Genomic DNA, 18,335 nt, shown 5'->3' on the forward strand with positions numbered 1-18,335 from the left:
CTAAAGGTGGCGCCTTTCTAAAACAATTACTTTGTTTTTCGTGATTTCGACCAGTGTGACGTCAAGCACTATAGTTATACAAAAAAAAAAAAAAAAACAAAGAGAAGAGAAATTACATGTTTGTAAGAATTTAGTGAATGGTTTGGTGATATTGCGGTTTATGGAAACGAACTGCTGCGTGTTAAATTGTGAACGCACGTATTATAAAAATACCTCCAAATACGGGTTTTTTGCGGATGACGCCATGACATGAAAGTGTGCAAGTGTGTATGTATAATTTCCTGTATGTGGTTGTTTCAATTGCTTTCGCCTACTATTCCTCTTCACAAACAAGTAATCTCTCTTCATTTTGTTGGTAATTATATTCTCGGATCATGACCTCGCAACGAATTCGGGTGATGCAATCTCTTATTCCATCTTTTATCTTGTCCAAGCATTCTGCCCGCCCATTTCGCTCGTATTCACTAACTCGTCGAAGCAGTCGAAGTAATGAGAGAGGAAACTGTATTGATTTTTTCGTTTATCGACAACACAATCTCAGTTTTGTTGTTTTGTAAACAAACCGCTTCGTGACCACAGATACGTCAGCCTCGCACCTGATTCTATCATATTCGCTGAGAGGTTAACGGTCTGATATTGGCCACACCTATAGAAATATTTTGACCATGAATATTTCACCACAAATGTATAAGAAGCTCCTCTGCATTATTGCTTTCGGCTAGACTATTCGATATTTTTTCATTCTTCGGTTTAGGCATTCTCATTTATGGATTTGAAATCCTGTTGCTTACTTTTCCATCCCGTTTACTTTAAGTATCAATATTAAATTCAGCAGAAATATGGCATTCAAGGTATAAATATCTTTTCGCTTAATTCTGCTTTGAAAGGAGTAAAATGTAATTAAAATTTTAGCCCATAGATCCTAAACGTGACGAGTTTCGGCGCTACCTTGAGCGATCCGGTGTAATAGAGGCCTTGACGAAAGTTTTTGTACGAATTGCAAATGAACATCCAGAAAACCCACTCGATTATTTGCGTCATAATTTAGGAGACTCTCTACATCAAGCAGACAGTGTGGCATATTTGCAAAGTGAACTTGAAGAAGCTCGCAGTGAAATTCAACGATTGCGTGGTATTATTGAAAGTGTCCACCCAGAAGCTCTTTTGGAACAGCCACAGCTTCGTGAGGTAGTGGACAAAAACAACGAGGACGCAGCGTCAGAAAATCAAGAGGTATCGTCTGATTCGGTAACAAAACCACAAGAGGAATCTGAAACATCAGGACGTCCGGGCAGTGGAGCACCACAAGTTCCAAATGTAGATAATATTCAACAGGATGATCTGGATAAAAATTTAGAAACCCCTGATGATTCTTCCAATACTAACAATCCGATGCCGACAAATGCAGCACAAAATGTAGACAATAATTCTTAAAGTATCTAACCCGTCCAGCATTAAATAGCTTAAGTACAATTGGTACGCAGCTAAGTTCCTTATTTCCAAAAATGTAGGAAATATATTATATGTATACATACATTCTATATACCTAGTATAATAAAGTGATTTATATCATAAAAGCAAGCCTAGAGCCAAGCCAAAATAGTTGGTTTAGTATCGGATCGAACATTTATCTATTTGCATTATCACTTGGGGGGGAGATTCTTCTAATAACGGTCGCCACGCGGCTAATTACGGAAAACCTCTGGGTGTATTTCTATCTTGGAATAGCTTTTCAAAAAAAACATTTGCTGTTCGGAGTCGGCTTAAAACTTTAAGTCTCTCCACACCACATATGGGAGGAGTAACTCGGCCAACACCCAAAAAGGGGGCAAGCAAGCGCCAATTATATATATATTATTACTTGCGGCAGGGGATAACTGCAAGAGCATTTATTAAACCGCAAGAAAGTACTGCTACGCAAAACTTGATAAATATGCGATGTTTGAGAACAAGAATAGAAATTTCAAAAAAATTCCCCAAATCTTTTTGCGAAGCTTTTTCAATACAAGATACTAACTATTCGTATCTTGAAGGCTAAAGAACAAGACATAGTTACGCCAAATATTTATTTAATTCATTTTGATAAGTTGTATATAATGTATCTAGGTATTAATACATACAAAGGATTTTTAATAATACAGATCTCGATTAATAATAGTATGCATATATGTGTTTATATGAAACATCTTACTTTAAGGGTCTATTGTTCATGACAAGATTTTAAACAGAAATTATTAAACTTAATCCGAAAGTATAAAGTATTTAATAAACGAAATGTAAAAATATTTTTTTTACGTTAACTTTATAAATTTCTGTTGATTTGGTTTCCCCTCTACGGGCCTTTACGGGAAGCAATAGAGTTATAAAATGAGTACCAGAAAAAGTCACAAGAATAATAAAATTTTGCAATCTGGAATTTTAAGCGGCGTGTTAATAAACATCATGGCGTTAATTAAGACGAGACATCAATTTAATTAAAACTTGGTTAAACAAAATTCTTCACACGGTTCAAGTAATTGCAGCTGTTTTTTTTTTTTTTTGTGATTACCTTTTGGAATTTATCAGTACAGTGAAGAGTTCGAAACAATAAATTTAGAATATCTTTCAAATTCAAATACTTATGATTTAAATTTCACAAATGTTTGCATACAATAACAATGGTTTACCATTAAATGGTTAGCAAGGCTTTAACTCAATCCGATCTAGAGTGACCGTCCGAAATGAGGGCAATTGTCAAACCGTTTGTTGTTGATTTATTCATGCAAGTTTCTAATAAGTTACAAACTTGGACATAATGTTACATTTAAGTAAATTTAAGAAAATGTATTTTTGTTAATTTTATGTTTTTTTAAACTTATTATTTTAATTTTTTTCGTCTCGTCTGCTTTATTGTATTTCCCTTGGCTTCATATCTCTAAATCTGGTTGATTTCCTTTCTCTTCCTTTGATTTTTTAATTCAAATAAGTTTTCTAACAAATATTTCGTCTTGTGTTTGCTGTTGAAGTTTTGTTTAGACATATGATTAGAGCGTGTAGTTGTTGATGTTTTTTATTAGTGCACTTGCAGCGATTATTTTTCGGCTTATTTTTTACGTTTATCTGCCGGTTTCAATATCTGGAAGGAGCACATCAACGTGTCATCCACAGACATCATAGCGCCAGCATTGTCAAACTCGCCGCAATAGTTGGGTGCTGAAAACAGCGTGACCAACTGCCGTTTAGCAAAGAACTCGTACCCATCCTCGACCACCTGATGTGCACGGCAAATCAAATCGAAGTCATGCTTTTGCAGGAATTTACCAACCACTTCAGCGCCAAACGTGAAACTTACTCCACGATCGTTTTCACCCCAGCCCATTGTATCCTTGTCTGGATCCGACCATAGCAAATCGCAAAGCAACCCCTGATCAGGGACGTCGGTAGGTCTCATTATACGTCGAATTTGCTCCATTGATGACAAATCAGGGCTGAGACCACCATGGCAGCAAAATATTTTCTCGTCAACGATAGCAGCAACTGGCAAACAATTGAAACAGTCCGTGAATGTTTTCCATAATTTTATGGTATAGCGACGTTTGCACTCGTCATAAAATCCGTAGATGCGATTGATGCTGGCGCATTCGTGATTTCCACGCAACAGGAAGAAGTTCTCAGAGTACTTAATCTTGTATGCCAAAAGTAGGCAAATCGTTTCCAGCGACTGCTTGCCACGATCAACGTAATCTCCCAAAAATAAGTAGTTGGATTCTGGAGGAAAGCCGCCATATTCGAAGAGGCGCAGCAAATCGTAATACTGACCGTGAATATCACCGCAGATCTTTAATGGTGCCTCTAACTCAAGCAAAATGGGCTGCGATAGAAATATCTCGCGCGACTTAAGACACAGGCCGCGAATTTCGCTCTCCGATAATTGTACATTCTTTCCAGGCCTTGCCCCACGCACCTCCAACAATCGCGATATGATGCTGTCAATGTTCATTACGTCAGCCATATTGGTTAGCTATTTGCGATTTCAAACGTGTGTACTAGTAATTTTCACGTTTATTCTTGCCAAATCGAATGTGTGTTCCCTGTTTAAATAATAATTAAATGTTTTTAGTAAATTTTTTCACAGCTACTAGAAGATCGAAGAGCGAACACACAAAGACTGACAATCGGGCCGAATTAACCCAGCACACGAACGCCTACAAAATGCAATCGATTCGTTACAAAAGAATATGGCCGAACAATCCGTTTCGAATCCGTTTGTGCGGAGTATTTCCTGATTGACAAGAAAATACATAATATTCCACACAGTGTGCAGACTGTAAAAACTTGTTTAGTGGTAGATAAGCATTGAAAATTGGTGAAGATTCCAAAATAATGTGGTAGATTTACCTATAAGTATTAAAATGCGAAATTTTTAAGTTTCTCGCATCTTATATTAGTTTATTACTTTATGATTTATTACTTATGTGAAAGAAAAATAAACTTTCACTATTGCATAGTTATGCCAAAAAACATTGATACTTATTTCATAAAAAAAAATTTCAAAAATAAGTATGTATATATTTATCGAAACATACATACTTGGACAAAATATCATATGTGAACAGATTTATGGAAAGTATTCGTCATATTCTATTTTTAAACCGGAAAATATGAGCATATAATTTAAAAATGTGTTAGCTTTTAAGCTTATGGTGGCAGATCTGATAAAAATAAAATTTGGAAAAAAGTGGTGCATACTCTCTTTAAGAAGGATGCTAATCAAAATTTATAATTTTTCAGAAAACGCGAAAAACTCTTTTTGAACTTACATAATATTTAAAGAAAATTATTTTCTGGAAATAGCATATGTCCTTACATCAATTATAATGTTTTTAATTCTAATAAGTAATTACTCTCAGTATAAACCCGATATTTACTTAAAAACTGTGTCTAGCTCTTTATATATCAAATATTTATAAATTTAAAATTTCAAGGCTGCAATATTCACATAAATTGCGTAGTTTCCACTTTTTTTGTTGGTGGGTATAAATAGGACTTTCCAAGCGGTAAATACATTTGTACCGATTCAATTCTAACCTAAAGTGTGTATATGTAAATATACAAACACATTCAAACATGTGGAAATGACATGAAGTGATTAAAAAAAACAAAATGAAGCCCTCTACAGGATTGCATTTCGCTCAGCTTTGCTAAAAGCCAGTGGACCTGTTTCATTAAGAACAATTTCTCAGTGAAGGTTACAGCAAAAGTATAAATATATGTATTATATTTCATTCCGATTTTCAGAATCTTTATATGAAATTAATATAATTTATAGCATTTAATGAAAATTCTGAAATATTTGACTGGAAAAACAAAAAGGGTGGGGATTCATTAATCCTCTACAAATTTCAAAAACTTGTTTTAATAATCTTAGCAGTTTGTCGAGAGAAAGAAAATACAATCTCAATACATCATGCCTAAAAATTTACCATGTGAGTTTGGCGAAAGCTGGACAGCGGCAGAGGCAATTTTCTGTACTCTCCTCATCATCCAAACAAGTTTTACCCAATGGGTCATTGATGATGCGGCTAAGAACTTCATTTCTGCTGTATTAATTTTTGTTGTTTAAATCTTAATAAACTTCACATTAAAGTTCAATGGGCATATATTTATTTTCTAAGTAATTAAAAAAGCATTTTCGCAACATTTGCTAAATTAACTTTTTTTGTAAGATGAGAAATTTTAATATTGATTAATAACTATTTTTTTAAATGGAGAAGAGAGTGTTTGGCCGTGCTCCTCCTACAATTTGTTGTACGCGCCTTAATGTTTTTCCACAAATGGATAGAACTACAGTTTTATGCCACCTTCGAACAGCAGATGGTTTTTTTATTAGAAGTTTTTCATGGCAGAACTACACTCAAAAGTTTGCCATTGCTTGCCGATGTCCCATAGAGGGCTTCGAATTCGGGTTCTAACGAATGGTAGGTACGGACAAACCCATGCGGTTATGATCGCATATCCTTAGGTGAATAGGCATATAAATAGTAAAAGATGTTCTGGATATAATTATGAAACTTTGAGCGGTACAAGTCCCACGCTACTGTAGAAGTAAAGTGGAATTTTTATGAGAAGAAGTTCTACATTTTTTTGTTAGAAATTTACTGGTTTAGATATATATCAGCAATACTCGTATAGCAGCAAAGCTCTTGTTCAAAGTATGTAAATGTTTTATTCTGGCATCATTGCAGCCTCTTTTAAACTACATAGTCGTTTAATTAATTAACTCAATTAATAGAGATAGCACTTTTATGATGGCAGCAATAAAATTTGGAAGTAAATATATTTCACCCAATGGAGATATGGTATATATTATTGCAGAAGTTGGACAAAATCATCAAGGAAATCTTAATGTTGCAAAAAAAATGATTACGGAAGCAAAAGTATATCTGAATAAGCCTCGTATCTATATATTGTATTATTACATATACATATACACTTTCGTTTTAGAGAATAGGTTGTCACTGTGTGAAGTTCCAAAAAACCTGCCTAACTTCTAAATTCACCAAATCAGCCCTAAATCGTCCTTATACATCAGAAAACTCTTGGGGTTCGACATATGGGGAACATAAGAAATATCTCGAGTTTAGCGAGGATCAGTACAGGGATTTACAAATGCATGCGAAGGAAATTGGAATAGATTTTACTGCTTCAGCGATGGATGAGGTAAGCACTAAGATTGCATTATTTTAGCATTTTTGTCTGCGGGTTTGCATTTATTGAGGTGATAATTGGTGTAATGTTGTTGTTGTTGTAACAGCATAAACATTCCCCATACTTACATACGGGGAATGCTGCTGGAGTGACAGTCCTTGACCGGATATAAATCCGGGTCGTTTCGGTAACGTAGAACCGACTGTCGTGGAAACGTGGTGTAATCGTCGGGGCTGGTTAACGTTAAGCAACACATGCTTTAGAAGTTGGTTTTATTACCACTTGTCGACTTGAGCAGAGCGCCTCCTCATTTTTGCACAATACACCAAATACAAGGTGGCGCGTTTCTTTAATTCAGTTTCAATAATAAAGCATAAATTTGGGAGGCATATGTACAAAATTTTAAATTTTTCAATTGATTCTTTCACTTTATATTAAATTAATTTGAAATTTCAACCTTTTTTGGGTGTTGGCCAGGCTCCTCTTATTTGTGGTATATGCCTTGTGGTATACACCCACAGATTTATGCCACTTTTGAACGGCGGCTGGTTTTTACTCATGGTAAAGATTGAGCTATTCAACAGCTTCTGTAATTCACTCCCGACTGCATTTCATTGAAAGTCCCTGGTAATTGCCTTGAAATTCACTCGGCAGTAAGTTTCCGAACCTGAATGTATGTAAATATGTGCATAATTTCTTTTTTAAAATTCGATATATTCGAGTAATTTAATCGTAAACATTATATTTTAATTCTTATCAAAAAATATAATTTGTATTAAGGCAATTTGTAAACATTTTTAGATCTCCCTAGATTTTTTACATGCGATAAAGGTTCCTTTTATAAAAATTGGTTCTGGAGATGCTAACAACGTGCTACTTTTGAGCAGAGCAGCTGGATTAGATATACCCCTAATTGTGTCTACAGGAATGCAAACTACTGAAACAATTGACAAGATTGTTCAGATCATGCAGAAGAACGGCAAAACCAATTATGCCTTAATGCACTGCGTTTCGTCATACCCTACAAAACCAAAAGAAAGCTCACTTCGTATGATACCACTTTTGAAAGAGCAATACCCAAGCGTGGTTATTGGATATTCGGGGCACGAAAAGGGCATTGAAATAAGTAAAGCAGCAGTCCTGCTAGGGGCAAGAATCATAGAGCGTCACTTTACACTGGATAAAAATCAGAAAGGCTCAGACCACAAATGTTCGTTGGAACCCGCTGAATTTGAAAGTCTTGTTAAATTTATTAAAAAGTTCGAAAAGCTTGGTCCGTTGAATAATGACCAAGTTTTAAATATACTACACAAAAATAAAGATGTCGAATTGGCCTTAACGGAAGTGCAGTCCCGAACAATACTTTTAAGTGAGTTGCCATGTAAAATGAAATTGGGAAAGTCGATCGTTGCTGTCAAGTATTTAAAAGCCGGTGATACATTGAAGCTAAGAGATTTATGTATTAAAGTAAGCGAGCCTATGGGTATTTCTGCAGAACACTTTGATTCAATCTTAGGCAAAGTGCTTGCAACTGATGTGGATGGAGACTCCCCTATAATGTTTCAGCATCTTTTAGTTTAAATTAGTTTTACTTTCTGTATTATATACCACGTCAGCAACTCTTACTCAAAAGATCCCATTACAATTCACTCATTTACAGTACGGAAACAAATATATATGTATCTTCGTCATTGAAGTTCCAAAAACACCTGTAAATAATGTAACCAAGAAAAAGTAATAAAAATAATATACCAAGTCAAAGGTAATCTCGCTATATCGGTTTCCCTTTTTTTTCAGCTTGTTGGTTTGAATGCCAAAGTACTCTGCTTCTTTATTTGTTTGTTTACATTCTCTTTGAAATTTTGACAATCAAACTACCAAATTGCAAAAACGAAATACATGTAAATGTTGTTGCTCTGGCGAAGTCCCATTCTATGAATACGGTGGCTTTAATTCAATAAGTTATTAATTATAAGTAATCAATTATTTGTATGTAGATAAGTTGGTATGAACTATATTTTTTCAAATACATTAAGAAATTGCAAAGTTATCTTTATTCAACAGCGTCATCGTCAGCAACACCATCGTTTTCGACTGCTTCCATATCCTCCTCGCCCTCGCCGTCTTTCTTATCAGAGGGTTTCTCATACACTACTTCCAAAGGTGATACCACCACTCCATTCCACACGGACATTTCCCGTACGATACTAGTATTTCCTTCTAGGCCAAGTATATGTTTATATCCGCCGTGTGCAAGCACTCGTAGAAGTGTTTGAGCTGTTAAACAACAAACATCTTGTTGCTCTAGCGTCATTGCAGTATGCACGCGAATGTGCCCTGGCTCGCAGGGATCAGTTATACCAGCTGAGCCGGGCAAAAATAAACCAGCAGAAAGCAACTGAAAGACTCGCCTGAAAGCCAAGTTTATAGGCAATGCCTGACGAGATGGATTATTCATGATAGACAAGTGTGCTATCAAATCTAGCATCCATGGCGAAAGTGGAGTGAATGCCTCAAATCTTCTTGTGAGATCTTTTAGTATACGTATTAAGACCTTTATAGAAGAGTGGTGCGCGTTTTCTTCAAACCATCTTGTATGACGAATAGCTGCAAGATGAGCTTGCATAAGTTTTTGATCTAAATGTATATCGGCTTCTAACTTTCGCAAATTCTGTGGGAGCGTTGCTATTAAGATGCGAACTTTTGCTTGCCAATTTGCTACATCAAATCCACGATCATGCGTAGTGGTGTATATTTGGTCAGCTTTTGTTAATACTTCCGTCTTCATAGCGTTCTTAAGATCACCTTCAACTTTTTTAGCTAAAGCTTCGCAAGCTTCTTTCGTGGGTAAAGTTTTCAGTATTACAACAATATCAGCGACATTGTTGCCAGATATCATGGTACCTTTTTTAAACGATCCCACCTGCCGTACTTCTTCCAATTGCTGAAAAATGTTTGGATTTTATAGTACATTGCTATGTCAACTGAGTGAAGTATACTGCCGCACATACGTATATAAAAATATAAGTTCACACACCCTCTTAATTCAGTTATTTTACTTATTTATTCAATTATTTAAAAAATGTCCAAATTGGTTAATGCTTTTGGATTAAGGGTGCCTGTTTTTCACTGTTAACTCCAAATACAATTTATGTCATACATTTACTTCATTAAAAAAAACGATTTCCAAGGAATGTTTGTATATTTTGCATCAACCAAATGAATTCCGGGGGCAGAAAAAATTTAATTATCACCTTGATTTAATTACAAGTCAGGAACTAGTAGTGGATTCGTTCACATAATTTTGAAAAGAGGCGGCTTTCCTTTCAGTCGAAAATTGAAAGCAAGGAAATGACATATTAAAAATCGAACAGGGCGATTGGTTGTCCCGCAATAAGTGCGACAGCAGAGATTAGATGAGTATGTTAGTCATTGTGTGACAACCCACAAGACCTGTAAAAAAATTAGCAGCCTATTATGTGGCCCTGGGGCGGGCTAAGGTACACGTTTTCCGTGAGCGACTCGAACGGTTGGAACTTGTACCACAATCACCCATCATAGCGGCGCAAAGGCCAAGAAAATGTTACCGCGGTTCTTAACGGAATAACTTCGGATAATGTCCACAGTGGGAGCAAAAACCATTGTGTATAGTTAAAGGGAGACTATATATATATATATATATATATACAATTGGCGCGTACACCCTTTTTGGGTGTTTGGCCGAGCTCCTCCTCCTGTTTGTGGTGTGCGTCTTGATGTTGTTCCACAAATGGAGGGACCTACAGTTTCAAGCCGACTCCGAACGGCAGATATTTTTATGAGGAGCTTTTTCATGGCAGAAATACACTCGGAGGTTTGCCATTACCTGCCGAGGGGCGACCGCTATTAGAAAAATGTTTTTCTTAATTTTGGTGTTTCAACGAGATTCGAACCGACGTTATCTCTGTGAATTGCGAATGGTAGTCACGCACCAACCCATTCGGCTACGGCGGCCGGAGAAAGGGAGACTATGGTGCAGGGAAATAATATAGTTTTACTCGTAACTTAATTGGCTTGCTTCATTGAGAAATTCTCGGGGCTTAATCACCATGCCTCGTATATCAAACGATTCCTAGAGATCTCTGGATAAGAATTGGATCATAATGAGGTAATATTCTCCTTTTTCTTCTACCACTATTAAATCGCGCGACAGTATACTACAGATTAAATGTATGTATTACCATATTATACTTACACAAGTATTAAAGTCACCCGGTGCCACCACTAAATTATCGAGAACAGATTGCACTTTTGTAACCAAATTTCCGATCGAAGTTTGTTCAGCTGGGGTGGGACTCAGATCTTGGTTACGCTTCAAAAGTGCTGCTGTAAGAGCAGAATCATCGACCTGTGCCGACACCTTTGGAAATAAGACCTCCGCAACTAACGTTAAATCGAAAGGATGCCTCGGAATGAATGTCTTCTTAAAAGGCGGTCGATGAAGCCCGCCTCGCATGGGTCTACCACCACGCATGGCTCCACGCACCATTTTTCTATTTGCCGAAATAATGATTACAAATTCTTAATAAAACTGATTGCGTTCAAAAAAAATTAGCACACTTTGAGTGATGAAAAGCTAGAAAAACGATTGGGTAGTTTTAAAGTAACTTCGCTGTCATACAGTGGTGATCAGAAACACTCGCCAAAGTGATACGCATGTATACGATATATCGATGTTTTTGAAACAACGATTAATTTGGCAAAACCCTTAAGCCGAGCACAAACGACGAACATATGCGAACGATTTATGCGCGTGCTTTAGCCAATACGAATTTATTATAGGTGACAGCAACCACACATAAGTAAAAAATGTATTTGTTGTTGCCTTTCGTCCAAGCATCAAGTCAAAATCAGCTGTTCATTTGCAGTGTATTTTGCTTGTGAAACGTACACTGGAAATAGTCACAAAATAAAAAGTCGCCACATTTCCCCCAGTTCATTGAAGATTTCGTGTTTAGCTTATGTGCAAGGTGGATTTATTATGTGTGAATTGTAAGTTCTTGTGGATATGAAAGACATCATTTGAGTTTACGGTATTTTAATTATTAATACATACATATTTCAGCATTTGCCACGGGCATGCATTAGGTGAAATTGAATGTAGAGAGTGAAGTTTGAACGAGTAAAAGTTTAAAATAGAGAAACATAACGCAAAAAAACTTCGAAAAAAGGGCAAAATTAAAGTCTCACTGCGTACAGAAAGTAATATTGAGCTCAATTGTATTTGTATCACATTTTTAATTTGCAATTTTTAACATGTGTAATTCTTTATCCTCGTAGGATATTGACGGCTATCAGAAATCCACCTTGGCTGCTAATGACTATAATGACTTCATACTAAATACTGTTGAAGTGCGCATACCATATTGCATGAAAATGTTTGCTATCATGTTTTTTGTGGAAAATCGATGACTATGATTGACATCTAAAACTGAACACTTAAAAATTCTGGATAACAAGTTTGTAACATGCTTGTGAATTCATTTTATATAATTCACCTTTATTGATTTTATTCGACATCTGAAGCTGAGTATTCGCTTCTAGCTTCCAACAGTGCATGTGGTAATTCGGCAGCTTAATTATTAATTATTTTAATATTGATTTGAACTCAAATTTAAAAATTTCAACGTACAATCACAAATGTAAACATGAATGTAAACATACCAATACAAACAAAGCATATCATTTTGACGTAAGCCATATCTACGGCGAAAAATTCAGCTGGGTGAATGCTGTCAACTATAATAAATCCACCTTGGCTTTAGCCCAAAGGCGACGAATAAATTTGTAAACTTAATTTCGTGCTGTACCGTTGTCGAATGCACCGGTCACTAATTTAACTGATGGCACAGTAAAACTATTAGTGATTCATATCGACTATGCGAGACCGTTTGGAGGAGTGATATTGCTGACAATGTATGATGTGCGTAATAAGCACATCAAACCGTTTACCAAATCTCAGTGATTCTGAATGAATCAGCAGACTTACTGACAAAACAAGGATGTAGTTTGCTTACGAATAAATCAATGCAGCCAGTACTGATCGTACTTTGCTGCCGCCTGAACAAAGACTGATGGAAGAAGTATGTAAATAGGTGGGAAATGAGCGAGCAGAATTATGCTGCATATTTCTCTATGACTTTGCAGCCGAAGTTACTCTCACAAATTCCCCTATCGTCCTTGCCTGTGATGACTATTCGGCCCATTGTTATTGTTACGAATTTGTTGCGTTTGTATCCAAACAAAAGGTCTCACAATAATTCCACTGAGTTCGATCACTGAATTGTTAAATAAAACACACATGTCACAATTTATGTTTGTGTTTTAGTTATCATTCGCTCCCTATTGTTGCCATGAGGTTTTCAAAGTTTCCCTACAATATTGTTGCGAACCGAGAAACTTTGCGAACCGACTGGCAACAATAGCAATCGAACGAGATATCAAAATAAAAACTTGAATCCGCCATCGTCGAGACAGCAGATGGCGAGACAAAACCCGCCAGAAGATATGAGTTGCCACACCTAGAAATTATGATAGTTGTTAAGCATATGTGTATAAACAGAGAGATGCATGCATATAGGGTATTCAACCGCAAGGTGAACGTGTACATTTGAAGTAAAGTAGTTAATTATTGGGAATAAAGTAAAGAGACTTTTATTTAACAATCCAGTGATCGAACTCAGAGCAGTTATTTATTATTAATTTGGATTTTAACGTAACGAAATTCGTAACAATATATAATTTAATATATATATTAAGAATTATTAACTAAATTATCTAACAATTCGCGATGACTGCTAGAAAGGAGTGCTCACAGCTTCATGCTAAAAATATCTCAAAATGTAGACGTCTACATGTTGAGATACAATTTCAAACGAACTGTGAAAGCCCCAAATGAAGTTTCTACGAATACTAGACACAAATGAAAATTATCGATAACTTGCCTTCCGTTAAATGAGGTTGTGTCGTCTGTAGTTTTATTGAAAAACTATCGTGCTATTGGTAGAAGTGAGCGTCGTTGTTTTTACTAGTGTTAACTTTTTATACTTTTTTTTATCCTGAAATATACAGCTCAGTTTTTTTTACTTTGCATTGAACATTTAGAGTAAAATGGAAGTCGATAAGAATGAAAGTGTTAATGGAGTAGAATTAACAGAAACGGAAAATGAGTTATATGATAGGCAAATTCGTCTTTGGGGCTTGGAGTCGCAAAAAAGGTAAGTTTACAACCGGCTTAAGAGTATATTTGAAATTTTATGACGACCTTCGGCAATTCTAGATTACGTACGGCAAAAATACTGGTTGCAGGACTAAATGGACTTGGTGCCGAGGTTACAAAAAATATCATTCTTTCGGGCGTTCATTCGGTAAAATTGCAAGATGAAAAAAATGTGACAGAAGAGGATTTTTGTGCACAGTTTCTTGTATCGCGAGAAGCAAAAGGTCAAAACCGCGCAGAAGCGTCAATCAAGCGGGCTCGCGGTCTTAATCCTATGGTGGAGATATCTGCGGACACAGAAGCACTTGCATCCAAAAATGTTGACTACTTTACACAGTTCGACGTTGTAATCGTGATTGGGGCATTCATTTCAGAATTAAATCGTGTTGACACCATTTGTCGCCAAAATGGCATAAAATTCTTTGCTGGTGATGTATGGGGGATGTTTGGTTATTGCTTTGCTGACCTTCAGGAACACCAATTTGTCGAGTAATAAATCTAAATTAATTTGTTTGAATTTAAAATTCACATCGAATGCTTTTCAGAGACGTGGCAAAACACAAAGTTATTTCGAAGCCCAACGAAAAAGTTAAAACTGAGTTAGTTACTGCGGCCGTTCAACGAACTTTGAATTTCCCACCTTTTGATGCGGTTATTGAATTCGACATCAATGCACCTACGTTCCAAAAGAAACTTAAGCGTACAGGACCTGCTTTTCTATTATTGCGTGTTATGCAAGAATTCCGAGAATTATTTGGTAAAGATCCTAGTTATAAAAATCGTGAGAAAGATTTTGCAGATTTGAAGAGTATACGAAACACAATGACCAACGAGAGCTCTTTGACGGATGATTATTTTGAGAATGTGTTCGCACAAGTTTCTCCATCTGCTGCAGTTGTCGGTGGTGTTTTATCTCAAGAAATTATTAAAGTGGTCACAAAAAAGGAGGCGCCCAATTGTAACGTATTTCTGTTTGATCCCGATACATGTTGTGGTTATATAGAAACAGTTGGTATGAATTAATATTAAAAATCTCAAATTGAATAAAACATATAAACTTAAAGTTTATTGTAACTTGTTTTATTTTTGTTGAAGTTATCTAAGTTAGAAGGGTTGATGAATTATTTGTTCATATATCCACCGTTAGTTTGCATTAGACAGGTGATCGTCTATCTCGGTGGGCGTGAGACGTCTGAATCCCTTTTCGGTGCAAATTCCTACTTCGATGTTATCTTTAGTCATTACGCCCTCAAATCCACCTTTTAGTGTACGCATAGCGTCGACAACTGCATCGTCCAGCGATTGGGAAACGGAGTTATTTGATTGCAAGTTAAATCTGAAAGAGATATAGTTTTTATCATACATAATTTTATTCCAAAGCAACAAATGATATACCTCTTTTCCATATAAGTTTTACAACTTTGCGCATTTTTACCCAATGCAGTGGCTCTCCAAGCAAAAAATGCGCCGGTTGGATCGCATTGAAACAAATATGGTTTACCCGAATCCCAACCGCAAATCAGCAAGGAAACACCAAACGGCCGCACTCCTCTGGAAGCAATTAATAATTAAGCTCTGCAATGTGCAGTTTAAATATATTAATCTACCCCGATTGTGTGTACTCTTGCATCACATTGGCAACTTGCTGTACCAATTGTGAGACGGGCATAGGTTCTTTGTAAACTAAGTAGTACTGTTGAGCCATTTTACGTGCCCGTTTAAGAAGTGGGCGGTAATCTGGCACAAGACCGGAATACACCATTCCAATATGGTCAGTGATGGGCTCAACTCGGTGTACGCTATGCTCTTCATACAAAGGTGACTTGTACTTATTTTCAGTGGCAATTACAACACCATCAGATGCTGTAAAAATAATTGAAATAATTATTTTGTACATAAATAGTATTGCTGTACTTACCAACGATACCTACTGACGTTGCTCCAGCAGCAACTGCTGCCAAAGCATATTCTAATTGAACCAATTTACCTGATGGACTGCAAATATTAAACTTTAGAATTTCTTTAGGTTATGTGTTTACTGAACTATACCTGAAAGTGGTTAACGAAAAGCTGTAGCGTTCGGAAGCCATGCTTGCTAGATAATTCTTTAAATATAATATGGAAAAGTTTAGCAAATTCTAAGTCCAACAATATTCCAAATGACACAGCAAAGCTAAACATAAGATGTCAAATTTCATCATTGTCATTTCGGCACGCCAAGCAGGGCTGCCAAATTTCAAAGTTTATACCAAAAATTGCAGGGTTGCATGAAATTTGTGAAGGTGTACGCGTATTACCTAGCAGACCGTTACTCGGTTCTAAGCGAATTTAAACGATATGCCGACGTCATTCGCTTTATGTTTCTCAAAATTTAGCTTTGTGTAATAATATAAGATAAAAATCGTCACAGCCAATGCTTCTACCATTGGTCTGTTTACGAATGCGGTAGATGCATCCTTGCCAATTATGATAAATACCGGGTTTGCTCGATACGTATCGTGAAATAAAAAAATGTAGGGGAGGTTTGGTTTCGCGCACTTGGTATATGTTTCACAAAATTAAGCATATACTGACATACGATAAAAATCAACACATCCAAAGCTTATGCCATTGGTTTCTTTACGAAATACAAATGTGCAAAGCTACAAAATGGTGCGCGAATGTTGCTGCGTAAAGGTAGACTATCTACTTTTTCGTGCTTAACTCACAATCCGTAATTAAAAAGCAAGATTATATAATATATATATATATATAATTGGCGCGTACACCCTTTTTGGGTGTTTGGCCGAGCAAGATTACCCATACAAAATTTCTCTCCCGAAATCTGCGATTATAAAATAATCCTAGATTATTACCACACTTTTTTAAATACAACCCTGTGTTATCGATAATTATTTTTACGAATGTAAGGAGAATCGTCAAATTAAATAAAATAGACGCCGGCAAGAAAAACAGGTTTGTATACATAATTCTAATAAAATGTTTGTTAAATGTTATTAATTATGCACTCATTTTACAGAAAAAAGCGATCGCACTGGTACAGAGAAGCAGTCACGTTTCGTTTGGAAAAGAAACACACTTGAACGGAGACATGGCAGTAGAAATGGCCACAAGAGGCTTTGTGTTTTCGTCGAGGAAAATAAAAGTCAAAATTCACAATATAAATAATAAATAAATGAGTTTAAAATGAAGAATATGGAATAAATAAAATTTAAAATAAACATAAAAACGAAGTGATTGATTCTCTCATGTTTTCTGAGCTGAATTTGTGCTCTTGAATGTAGTACGTCGGCTCTGGCTGCTCTTGTTGATTTGCGAATTTAAAATTTGTTTGGTTTTATCAATTTTTTTAAACCTTTCTTTCAAGTTACTGGAAGCGTTTTCTTTTACTCTCCTAGATCAGAAAAGTTGGTAATTAAAAATCTTTTCGCCGCATCTGGTCGTTGAATGGTAAGGGTGAGGCTTTATTAGAAACTGTGTAAAGCGAAATTAATTTGGCTATTCTTTCTCCTTGTCTTTTCTACATATCGTTAATAATAATTAAACAAACCAAAAACTCTAAAATATTTCCCAAAGCAATGTCTATGAAGAAAATCTTTCAAAACAGGAGTGACAGCTGATTGTCAATTTTGCTGGTAGTTTGCCATATGTGAACGGGTAGATTAATTTTGTGGATTTATTGCTAATTATTGCATATGTGAACGTACTTTTAGCCAATTGTGAAGAGTGGTTTGTTTTAATTTAAATTAAATTTAGCTATATTCGAAAATCAATTAAAATATCAGTTTTAATTAAACCACTTTTAAATACATCCCAAGTGACATCAGCACATCTGTCAAATTCTTTCAGAGTCGAATAAAGGTCTGCTACTTAGTACATCTTTAAAACTCTTTTCACCATGTTCCTCACACGGAATATTGCTCCCTGGGCGGATATAAATCTGGGTTGTTTCAGTAACGTAGAACCGACTGTCGTGCAAACGCGAATTCGCTGTGTTGTTAGAACCTAAGAATAAACAAACAAAAGGAAGGGAAATTACTTGTGTCTGAAGAAGAAAAATAGGCAAAATCAATGGAAACAACCAAACACAAGAAATTATACGCACATATTTTCTTGCCATGGCGTCTTCCGCATAAAAACGCAAATAAACTGCATTTGGAGGCTTTATATACAATATATTAATTTGTGTTTTCACAATTTAACACACACTTCGTTTTCATTAGTTTGCTTAGTGATATACCTTACTGTTAAGGTCAACTAATTTAAGTAATAGGAGAGATATTAATAAATATCTACAAATATGAGTTAGAAATTTTAATTGACAATTTAAACATAAAAAAGAAAATTGAAATAGTCAACCTGACCATTCAACAAACTTAGCGTTTTAGTT

The 18,335-nt window shown here is 35.8% G+C and overlaps 6 protein-coding genes across 7 annotated transcripts; 3 read left to right on the forward strand and 3 right to left on the reverse strand.

Annotated features, from left to right (window-relative positions):
- Positions 1 to 709: 709 nt before the first annotated feature.
- On the forward strand, positions 710 to 1,624 carry LOC129245332 (c-Myc-binding protein homolog). Its single transcript, XM_054883422.1, has 2 exons — positions 710 to 851; positions 913 to 1,624. The coding sequence occupies exons 1-2, from the start codon at positions 840 to 842 to the stop codon at positions 1,432 to 1,434; spliced, it is 534 nt and encodes a 177-aa protein (XP_054739397.1). The 5' UTR covers positions 710 to 839; the 3' UTR covers positions 1,435 to 1,624.
- A 1,112-nt stretch (positions 1,625 to 2,736) lies between these two features.
- On the reverse strand, positions 2,737 to 4,172 carry LOC129245322 (serine/threonine-protein phosphatase alpha-2 isoform). Its single transcript, XM_054883409.1, has one exon. It carries the CDS (start codon positions 3,989 to 3,991, stop codon positions 3,083 to 3,085), a length of 909 nt encoding a protein of 302 aa, XP_054739384.1. The 5' UTR covers positions 3,992 to 4,172; the 3' UTR covers positions 2,737 to 3,082.
- Positions 4,173 to 6,248: 2,076 nt separating this feature from the next.
- On the forward strand, positions 6,249 to 8,461 carry LOC129252978 (sialic acid synthase). Of its 2 annotated transcripts, none has more exons than XM_054891188.1 (3): positions 6,249 to 6,416; positions 6,484 to 6,699; positions 7,489 to 8,461. In XM_054891188.1, the coding sequence occupies exons 1-3, from the start codon at positions 6,285 to 6,287 to the stop codon at positions 8,266 to 8,268; spliced, it is 1,128 nt and encodes a 375-aa protein (XP_054747163.1). In that variant the 5' UTR covers positions 6,249 to 6,284; the 3' UTR covers positions 8,269 to 8,461. The 2 variants fall into 2 exon arrangements, with proteins under 2 accessions (XP_054747163.1, XP_054747164.1); XM_054891189.1 differs by having other exon boundaries at positions 6,357 to 6,416; positions 6,491 to 6,699.
- Positions 8,462 to 8,593: 132 nt separating this feature from the next.
- On the reverse strand, positions 8,594 to 11,369 carry LOC129252977 (interleukin enhancer-binding factor 2 homolog). Its single transcript, XM_054891187.1, has 2 exons — positions 10,922 to 11,369; positions 8,594 to 9,631 (listed from the first exon to the last, which is right to left on the reverse strand). The coding sequence occupies exons 1-2, from the start codon at positions 11,213 to 11,215 to the stop codon at positions 8,741 to 8,743; spliced, it is 1,185 nt and encodes a 394-aa protein (XP_054747162.1). The 5' UTR covers positions 11,216 to 11,369; the 3' UTR covers positions 8,594 to 8,740.
- Positions 11,370 to 13,700: 2,331 nt separating this feature from the next.
- On the forward strand, positions 13,701 to 15,013 carry LOC129253088 (SUMO-activating enzyme subunit 1). The gene is made up of 3 exons (XM_054891333.1): positions 13,701 to 13,943; positions 14,006 to 14,434; positions 14,491 to 15,013. The coding sequence occupies exons 1-3, from the start codon at positions 13,837 to 13,839 to the stop codon at positions 14,966 to 14,968; spliced, it is 1,014 nt and encodes a 337-aa protein (XP_054747308.1). The 5' UTR covers positions 13,701 to 13,836; the 3' UTR covers positions 14,969 to 15,013.
- Positions 15,004 to 16,141, reverse strand: LOC129253089 (proteasome subunit alpha type-2). Its single transcript, XM_054891334.1, has 5 exons — positions 15,995 to 16,141; positions 15,864 to 15,940; positions 15,553 to 15,808; positions 15,341 to 15,496; positions 15,004 to 15,281 (listed from the first exon to the last, which is right to left on the reverse strand). Exons 1-5 carry the CDS (start codon positions 16,033 to 16,035, stop codon positions 15,089 to 15,091), a joined length of 723 nt encoding a protein of 240 aa, XP_054747309.1. The 5' UTR covers positions 16,036 to 16,141; the 3' UTR covers positions 15,004 to 15,088.
- Positions 16,142 to 18,335: the final 2,194 nt, after the last annotated feature.

Source organism: Anastrepha obliqua, chromosome 1, assembly GCF_027943255.1.
Source record: "Anastrepha obliqua isolate idAnaObli1 chromosome 1, idAnaObli1_1.0, whole genome shotgun sequence".
Lineage (NCBI taxonomy): Eukaryota > Metazoa > Arthropoda > Insecta > Diptera > Tephritidae > Anastrepha > Anastrepha obliqua.

Bases quoted from the DNA above. Each gene is read 5' to 3' on its own strand.
- LOC129245322 (XM_054883409.1), bottom strand. From the start codon at position 3,991: ATGGCTGACGTAATGAACATTGACAGCATCATATCGCGATTGTTGGAG.
- LOC129252978 (XM_054891188.1), top strand. From the start codon at position 6,285: ATGATGGCAGCAATAAAATTTGGAAGTAAATATATTTCACCCAATGGA. The intron at 6,417-6,483 runs GTATATCTGAAT...CTTTCGTTTTAG, and splicing joins AAATGATTACGGAAGCAAAA to AGAATAGGTTGTCACTGTGT. The intron at 6,700-7,488 runs GTAAGCACTAAG...AAACATTTTTAG, and splicing joins CTGCTTCAGCGATGGATGAG to ATCTCCCTAGATTTTTTACA.
- LOC129252977 (XM_054891187.1), bottom strand. From the start codon at position 11,215: ATGGTGCGTGGAGCCATGCGTGGTGGTAGACCCATGCGAGGCGGGCTT. The intron at 9,632-10,921 runs GTAAGTATAATA...AACATTTTTCAG, and splicing joins CGGGTGACTTTAATACTTGT to CAATTGGAAGAAGTACGGCA.
- LOC129253088 (XM_054891333.1), top strand. From the start codon at position 13,837: ATGGAAGTCGATAAGAATGAAAGTGTTAATGGAGTAGAATTAACAGAA. The intron at 13,944-14,005 runs GTAAGTTTACAA...CGGCAATTCTAG, and splicing joins GGCTTGGAGTCGCAAAAAAG to ATTACGTACGGCAAAAATAC. The intron at 14,435-14,490 runs GTAATAAATCTA...AATGCTTTTCAG, and splicing joins CAGGAACACCAATTTGTCGA to AGACGTGGCAAAACACAAAG.
- LOC129253089 (XM_054891334.1), bottom strand. From the start codon at position 16,035: ATGGCTTCCGAACGCTACAGCTTTTCGTTAACCACTTTCAG. The intron at 15,941-15,994 runs GTATAGTTCAGT...TAATATTTGCAG, and splicing joins TTTTCGTTAACCACTTTCAG to TCCATCAGGTAAATTGGTTC. The intron at 15,497-15,552 runs GTAGATTAATAT...AATTGCTTCCAG, and splicing joins CAAGAGTACACACAATCGGG to AGGAGTGCGGCCGTTTGGTG.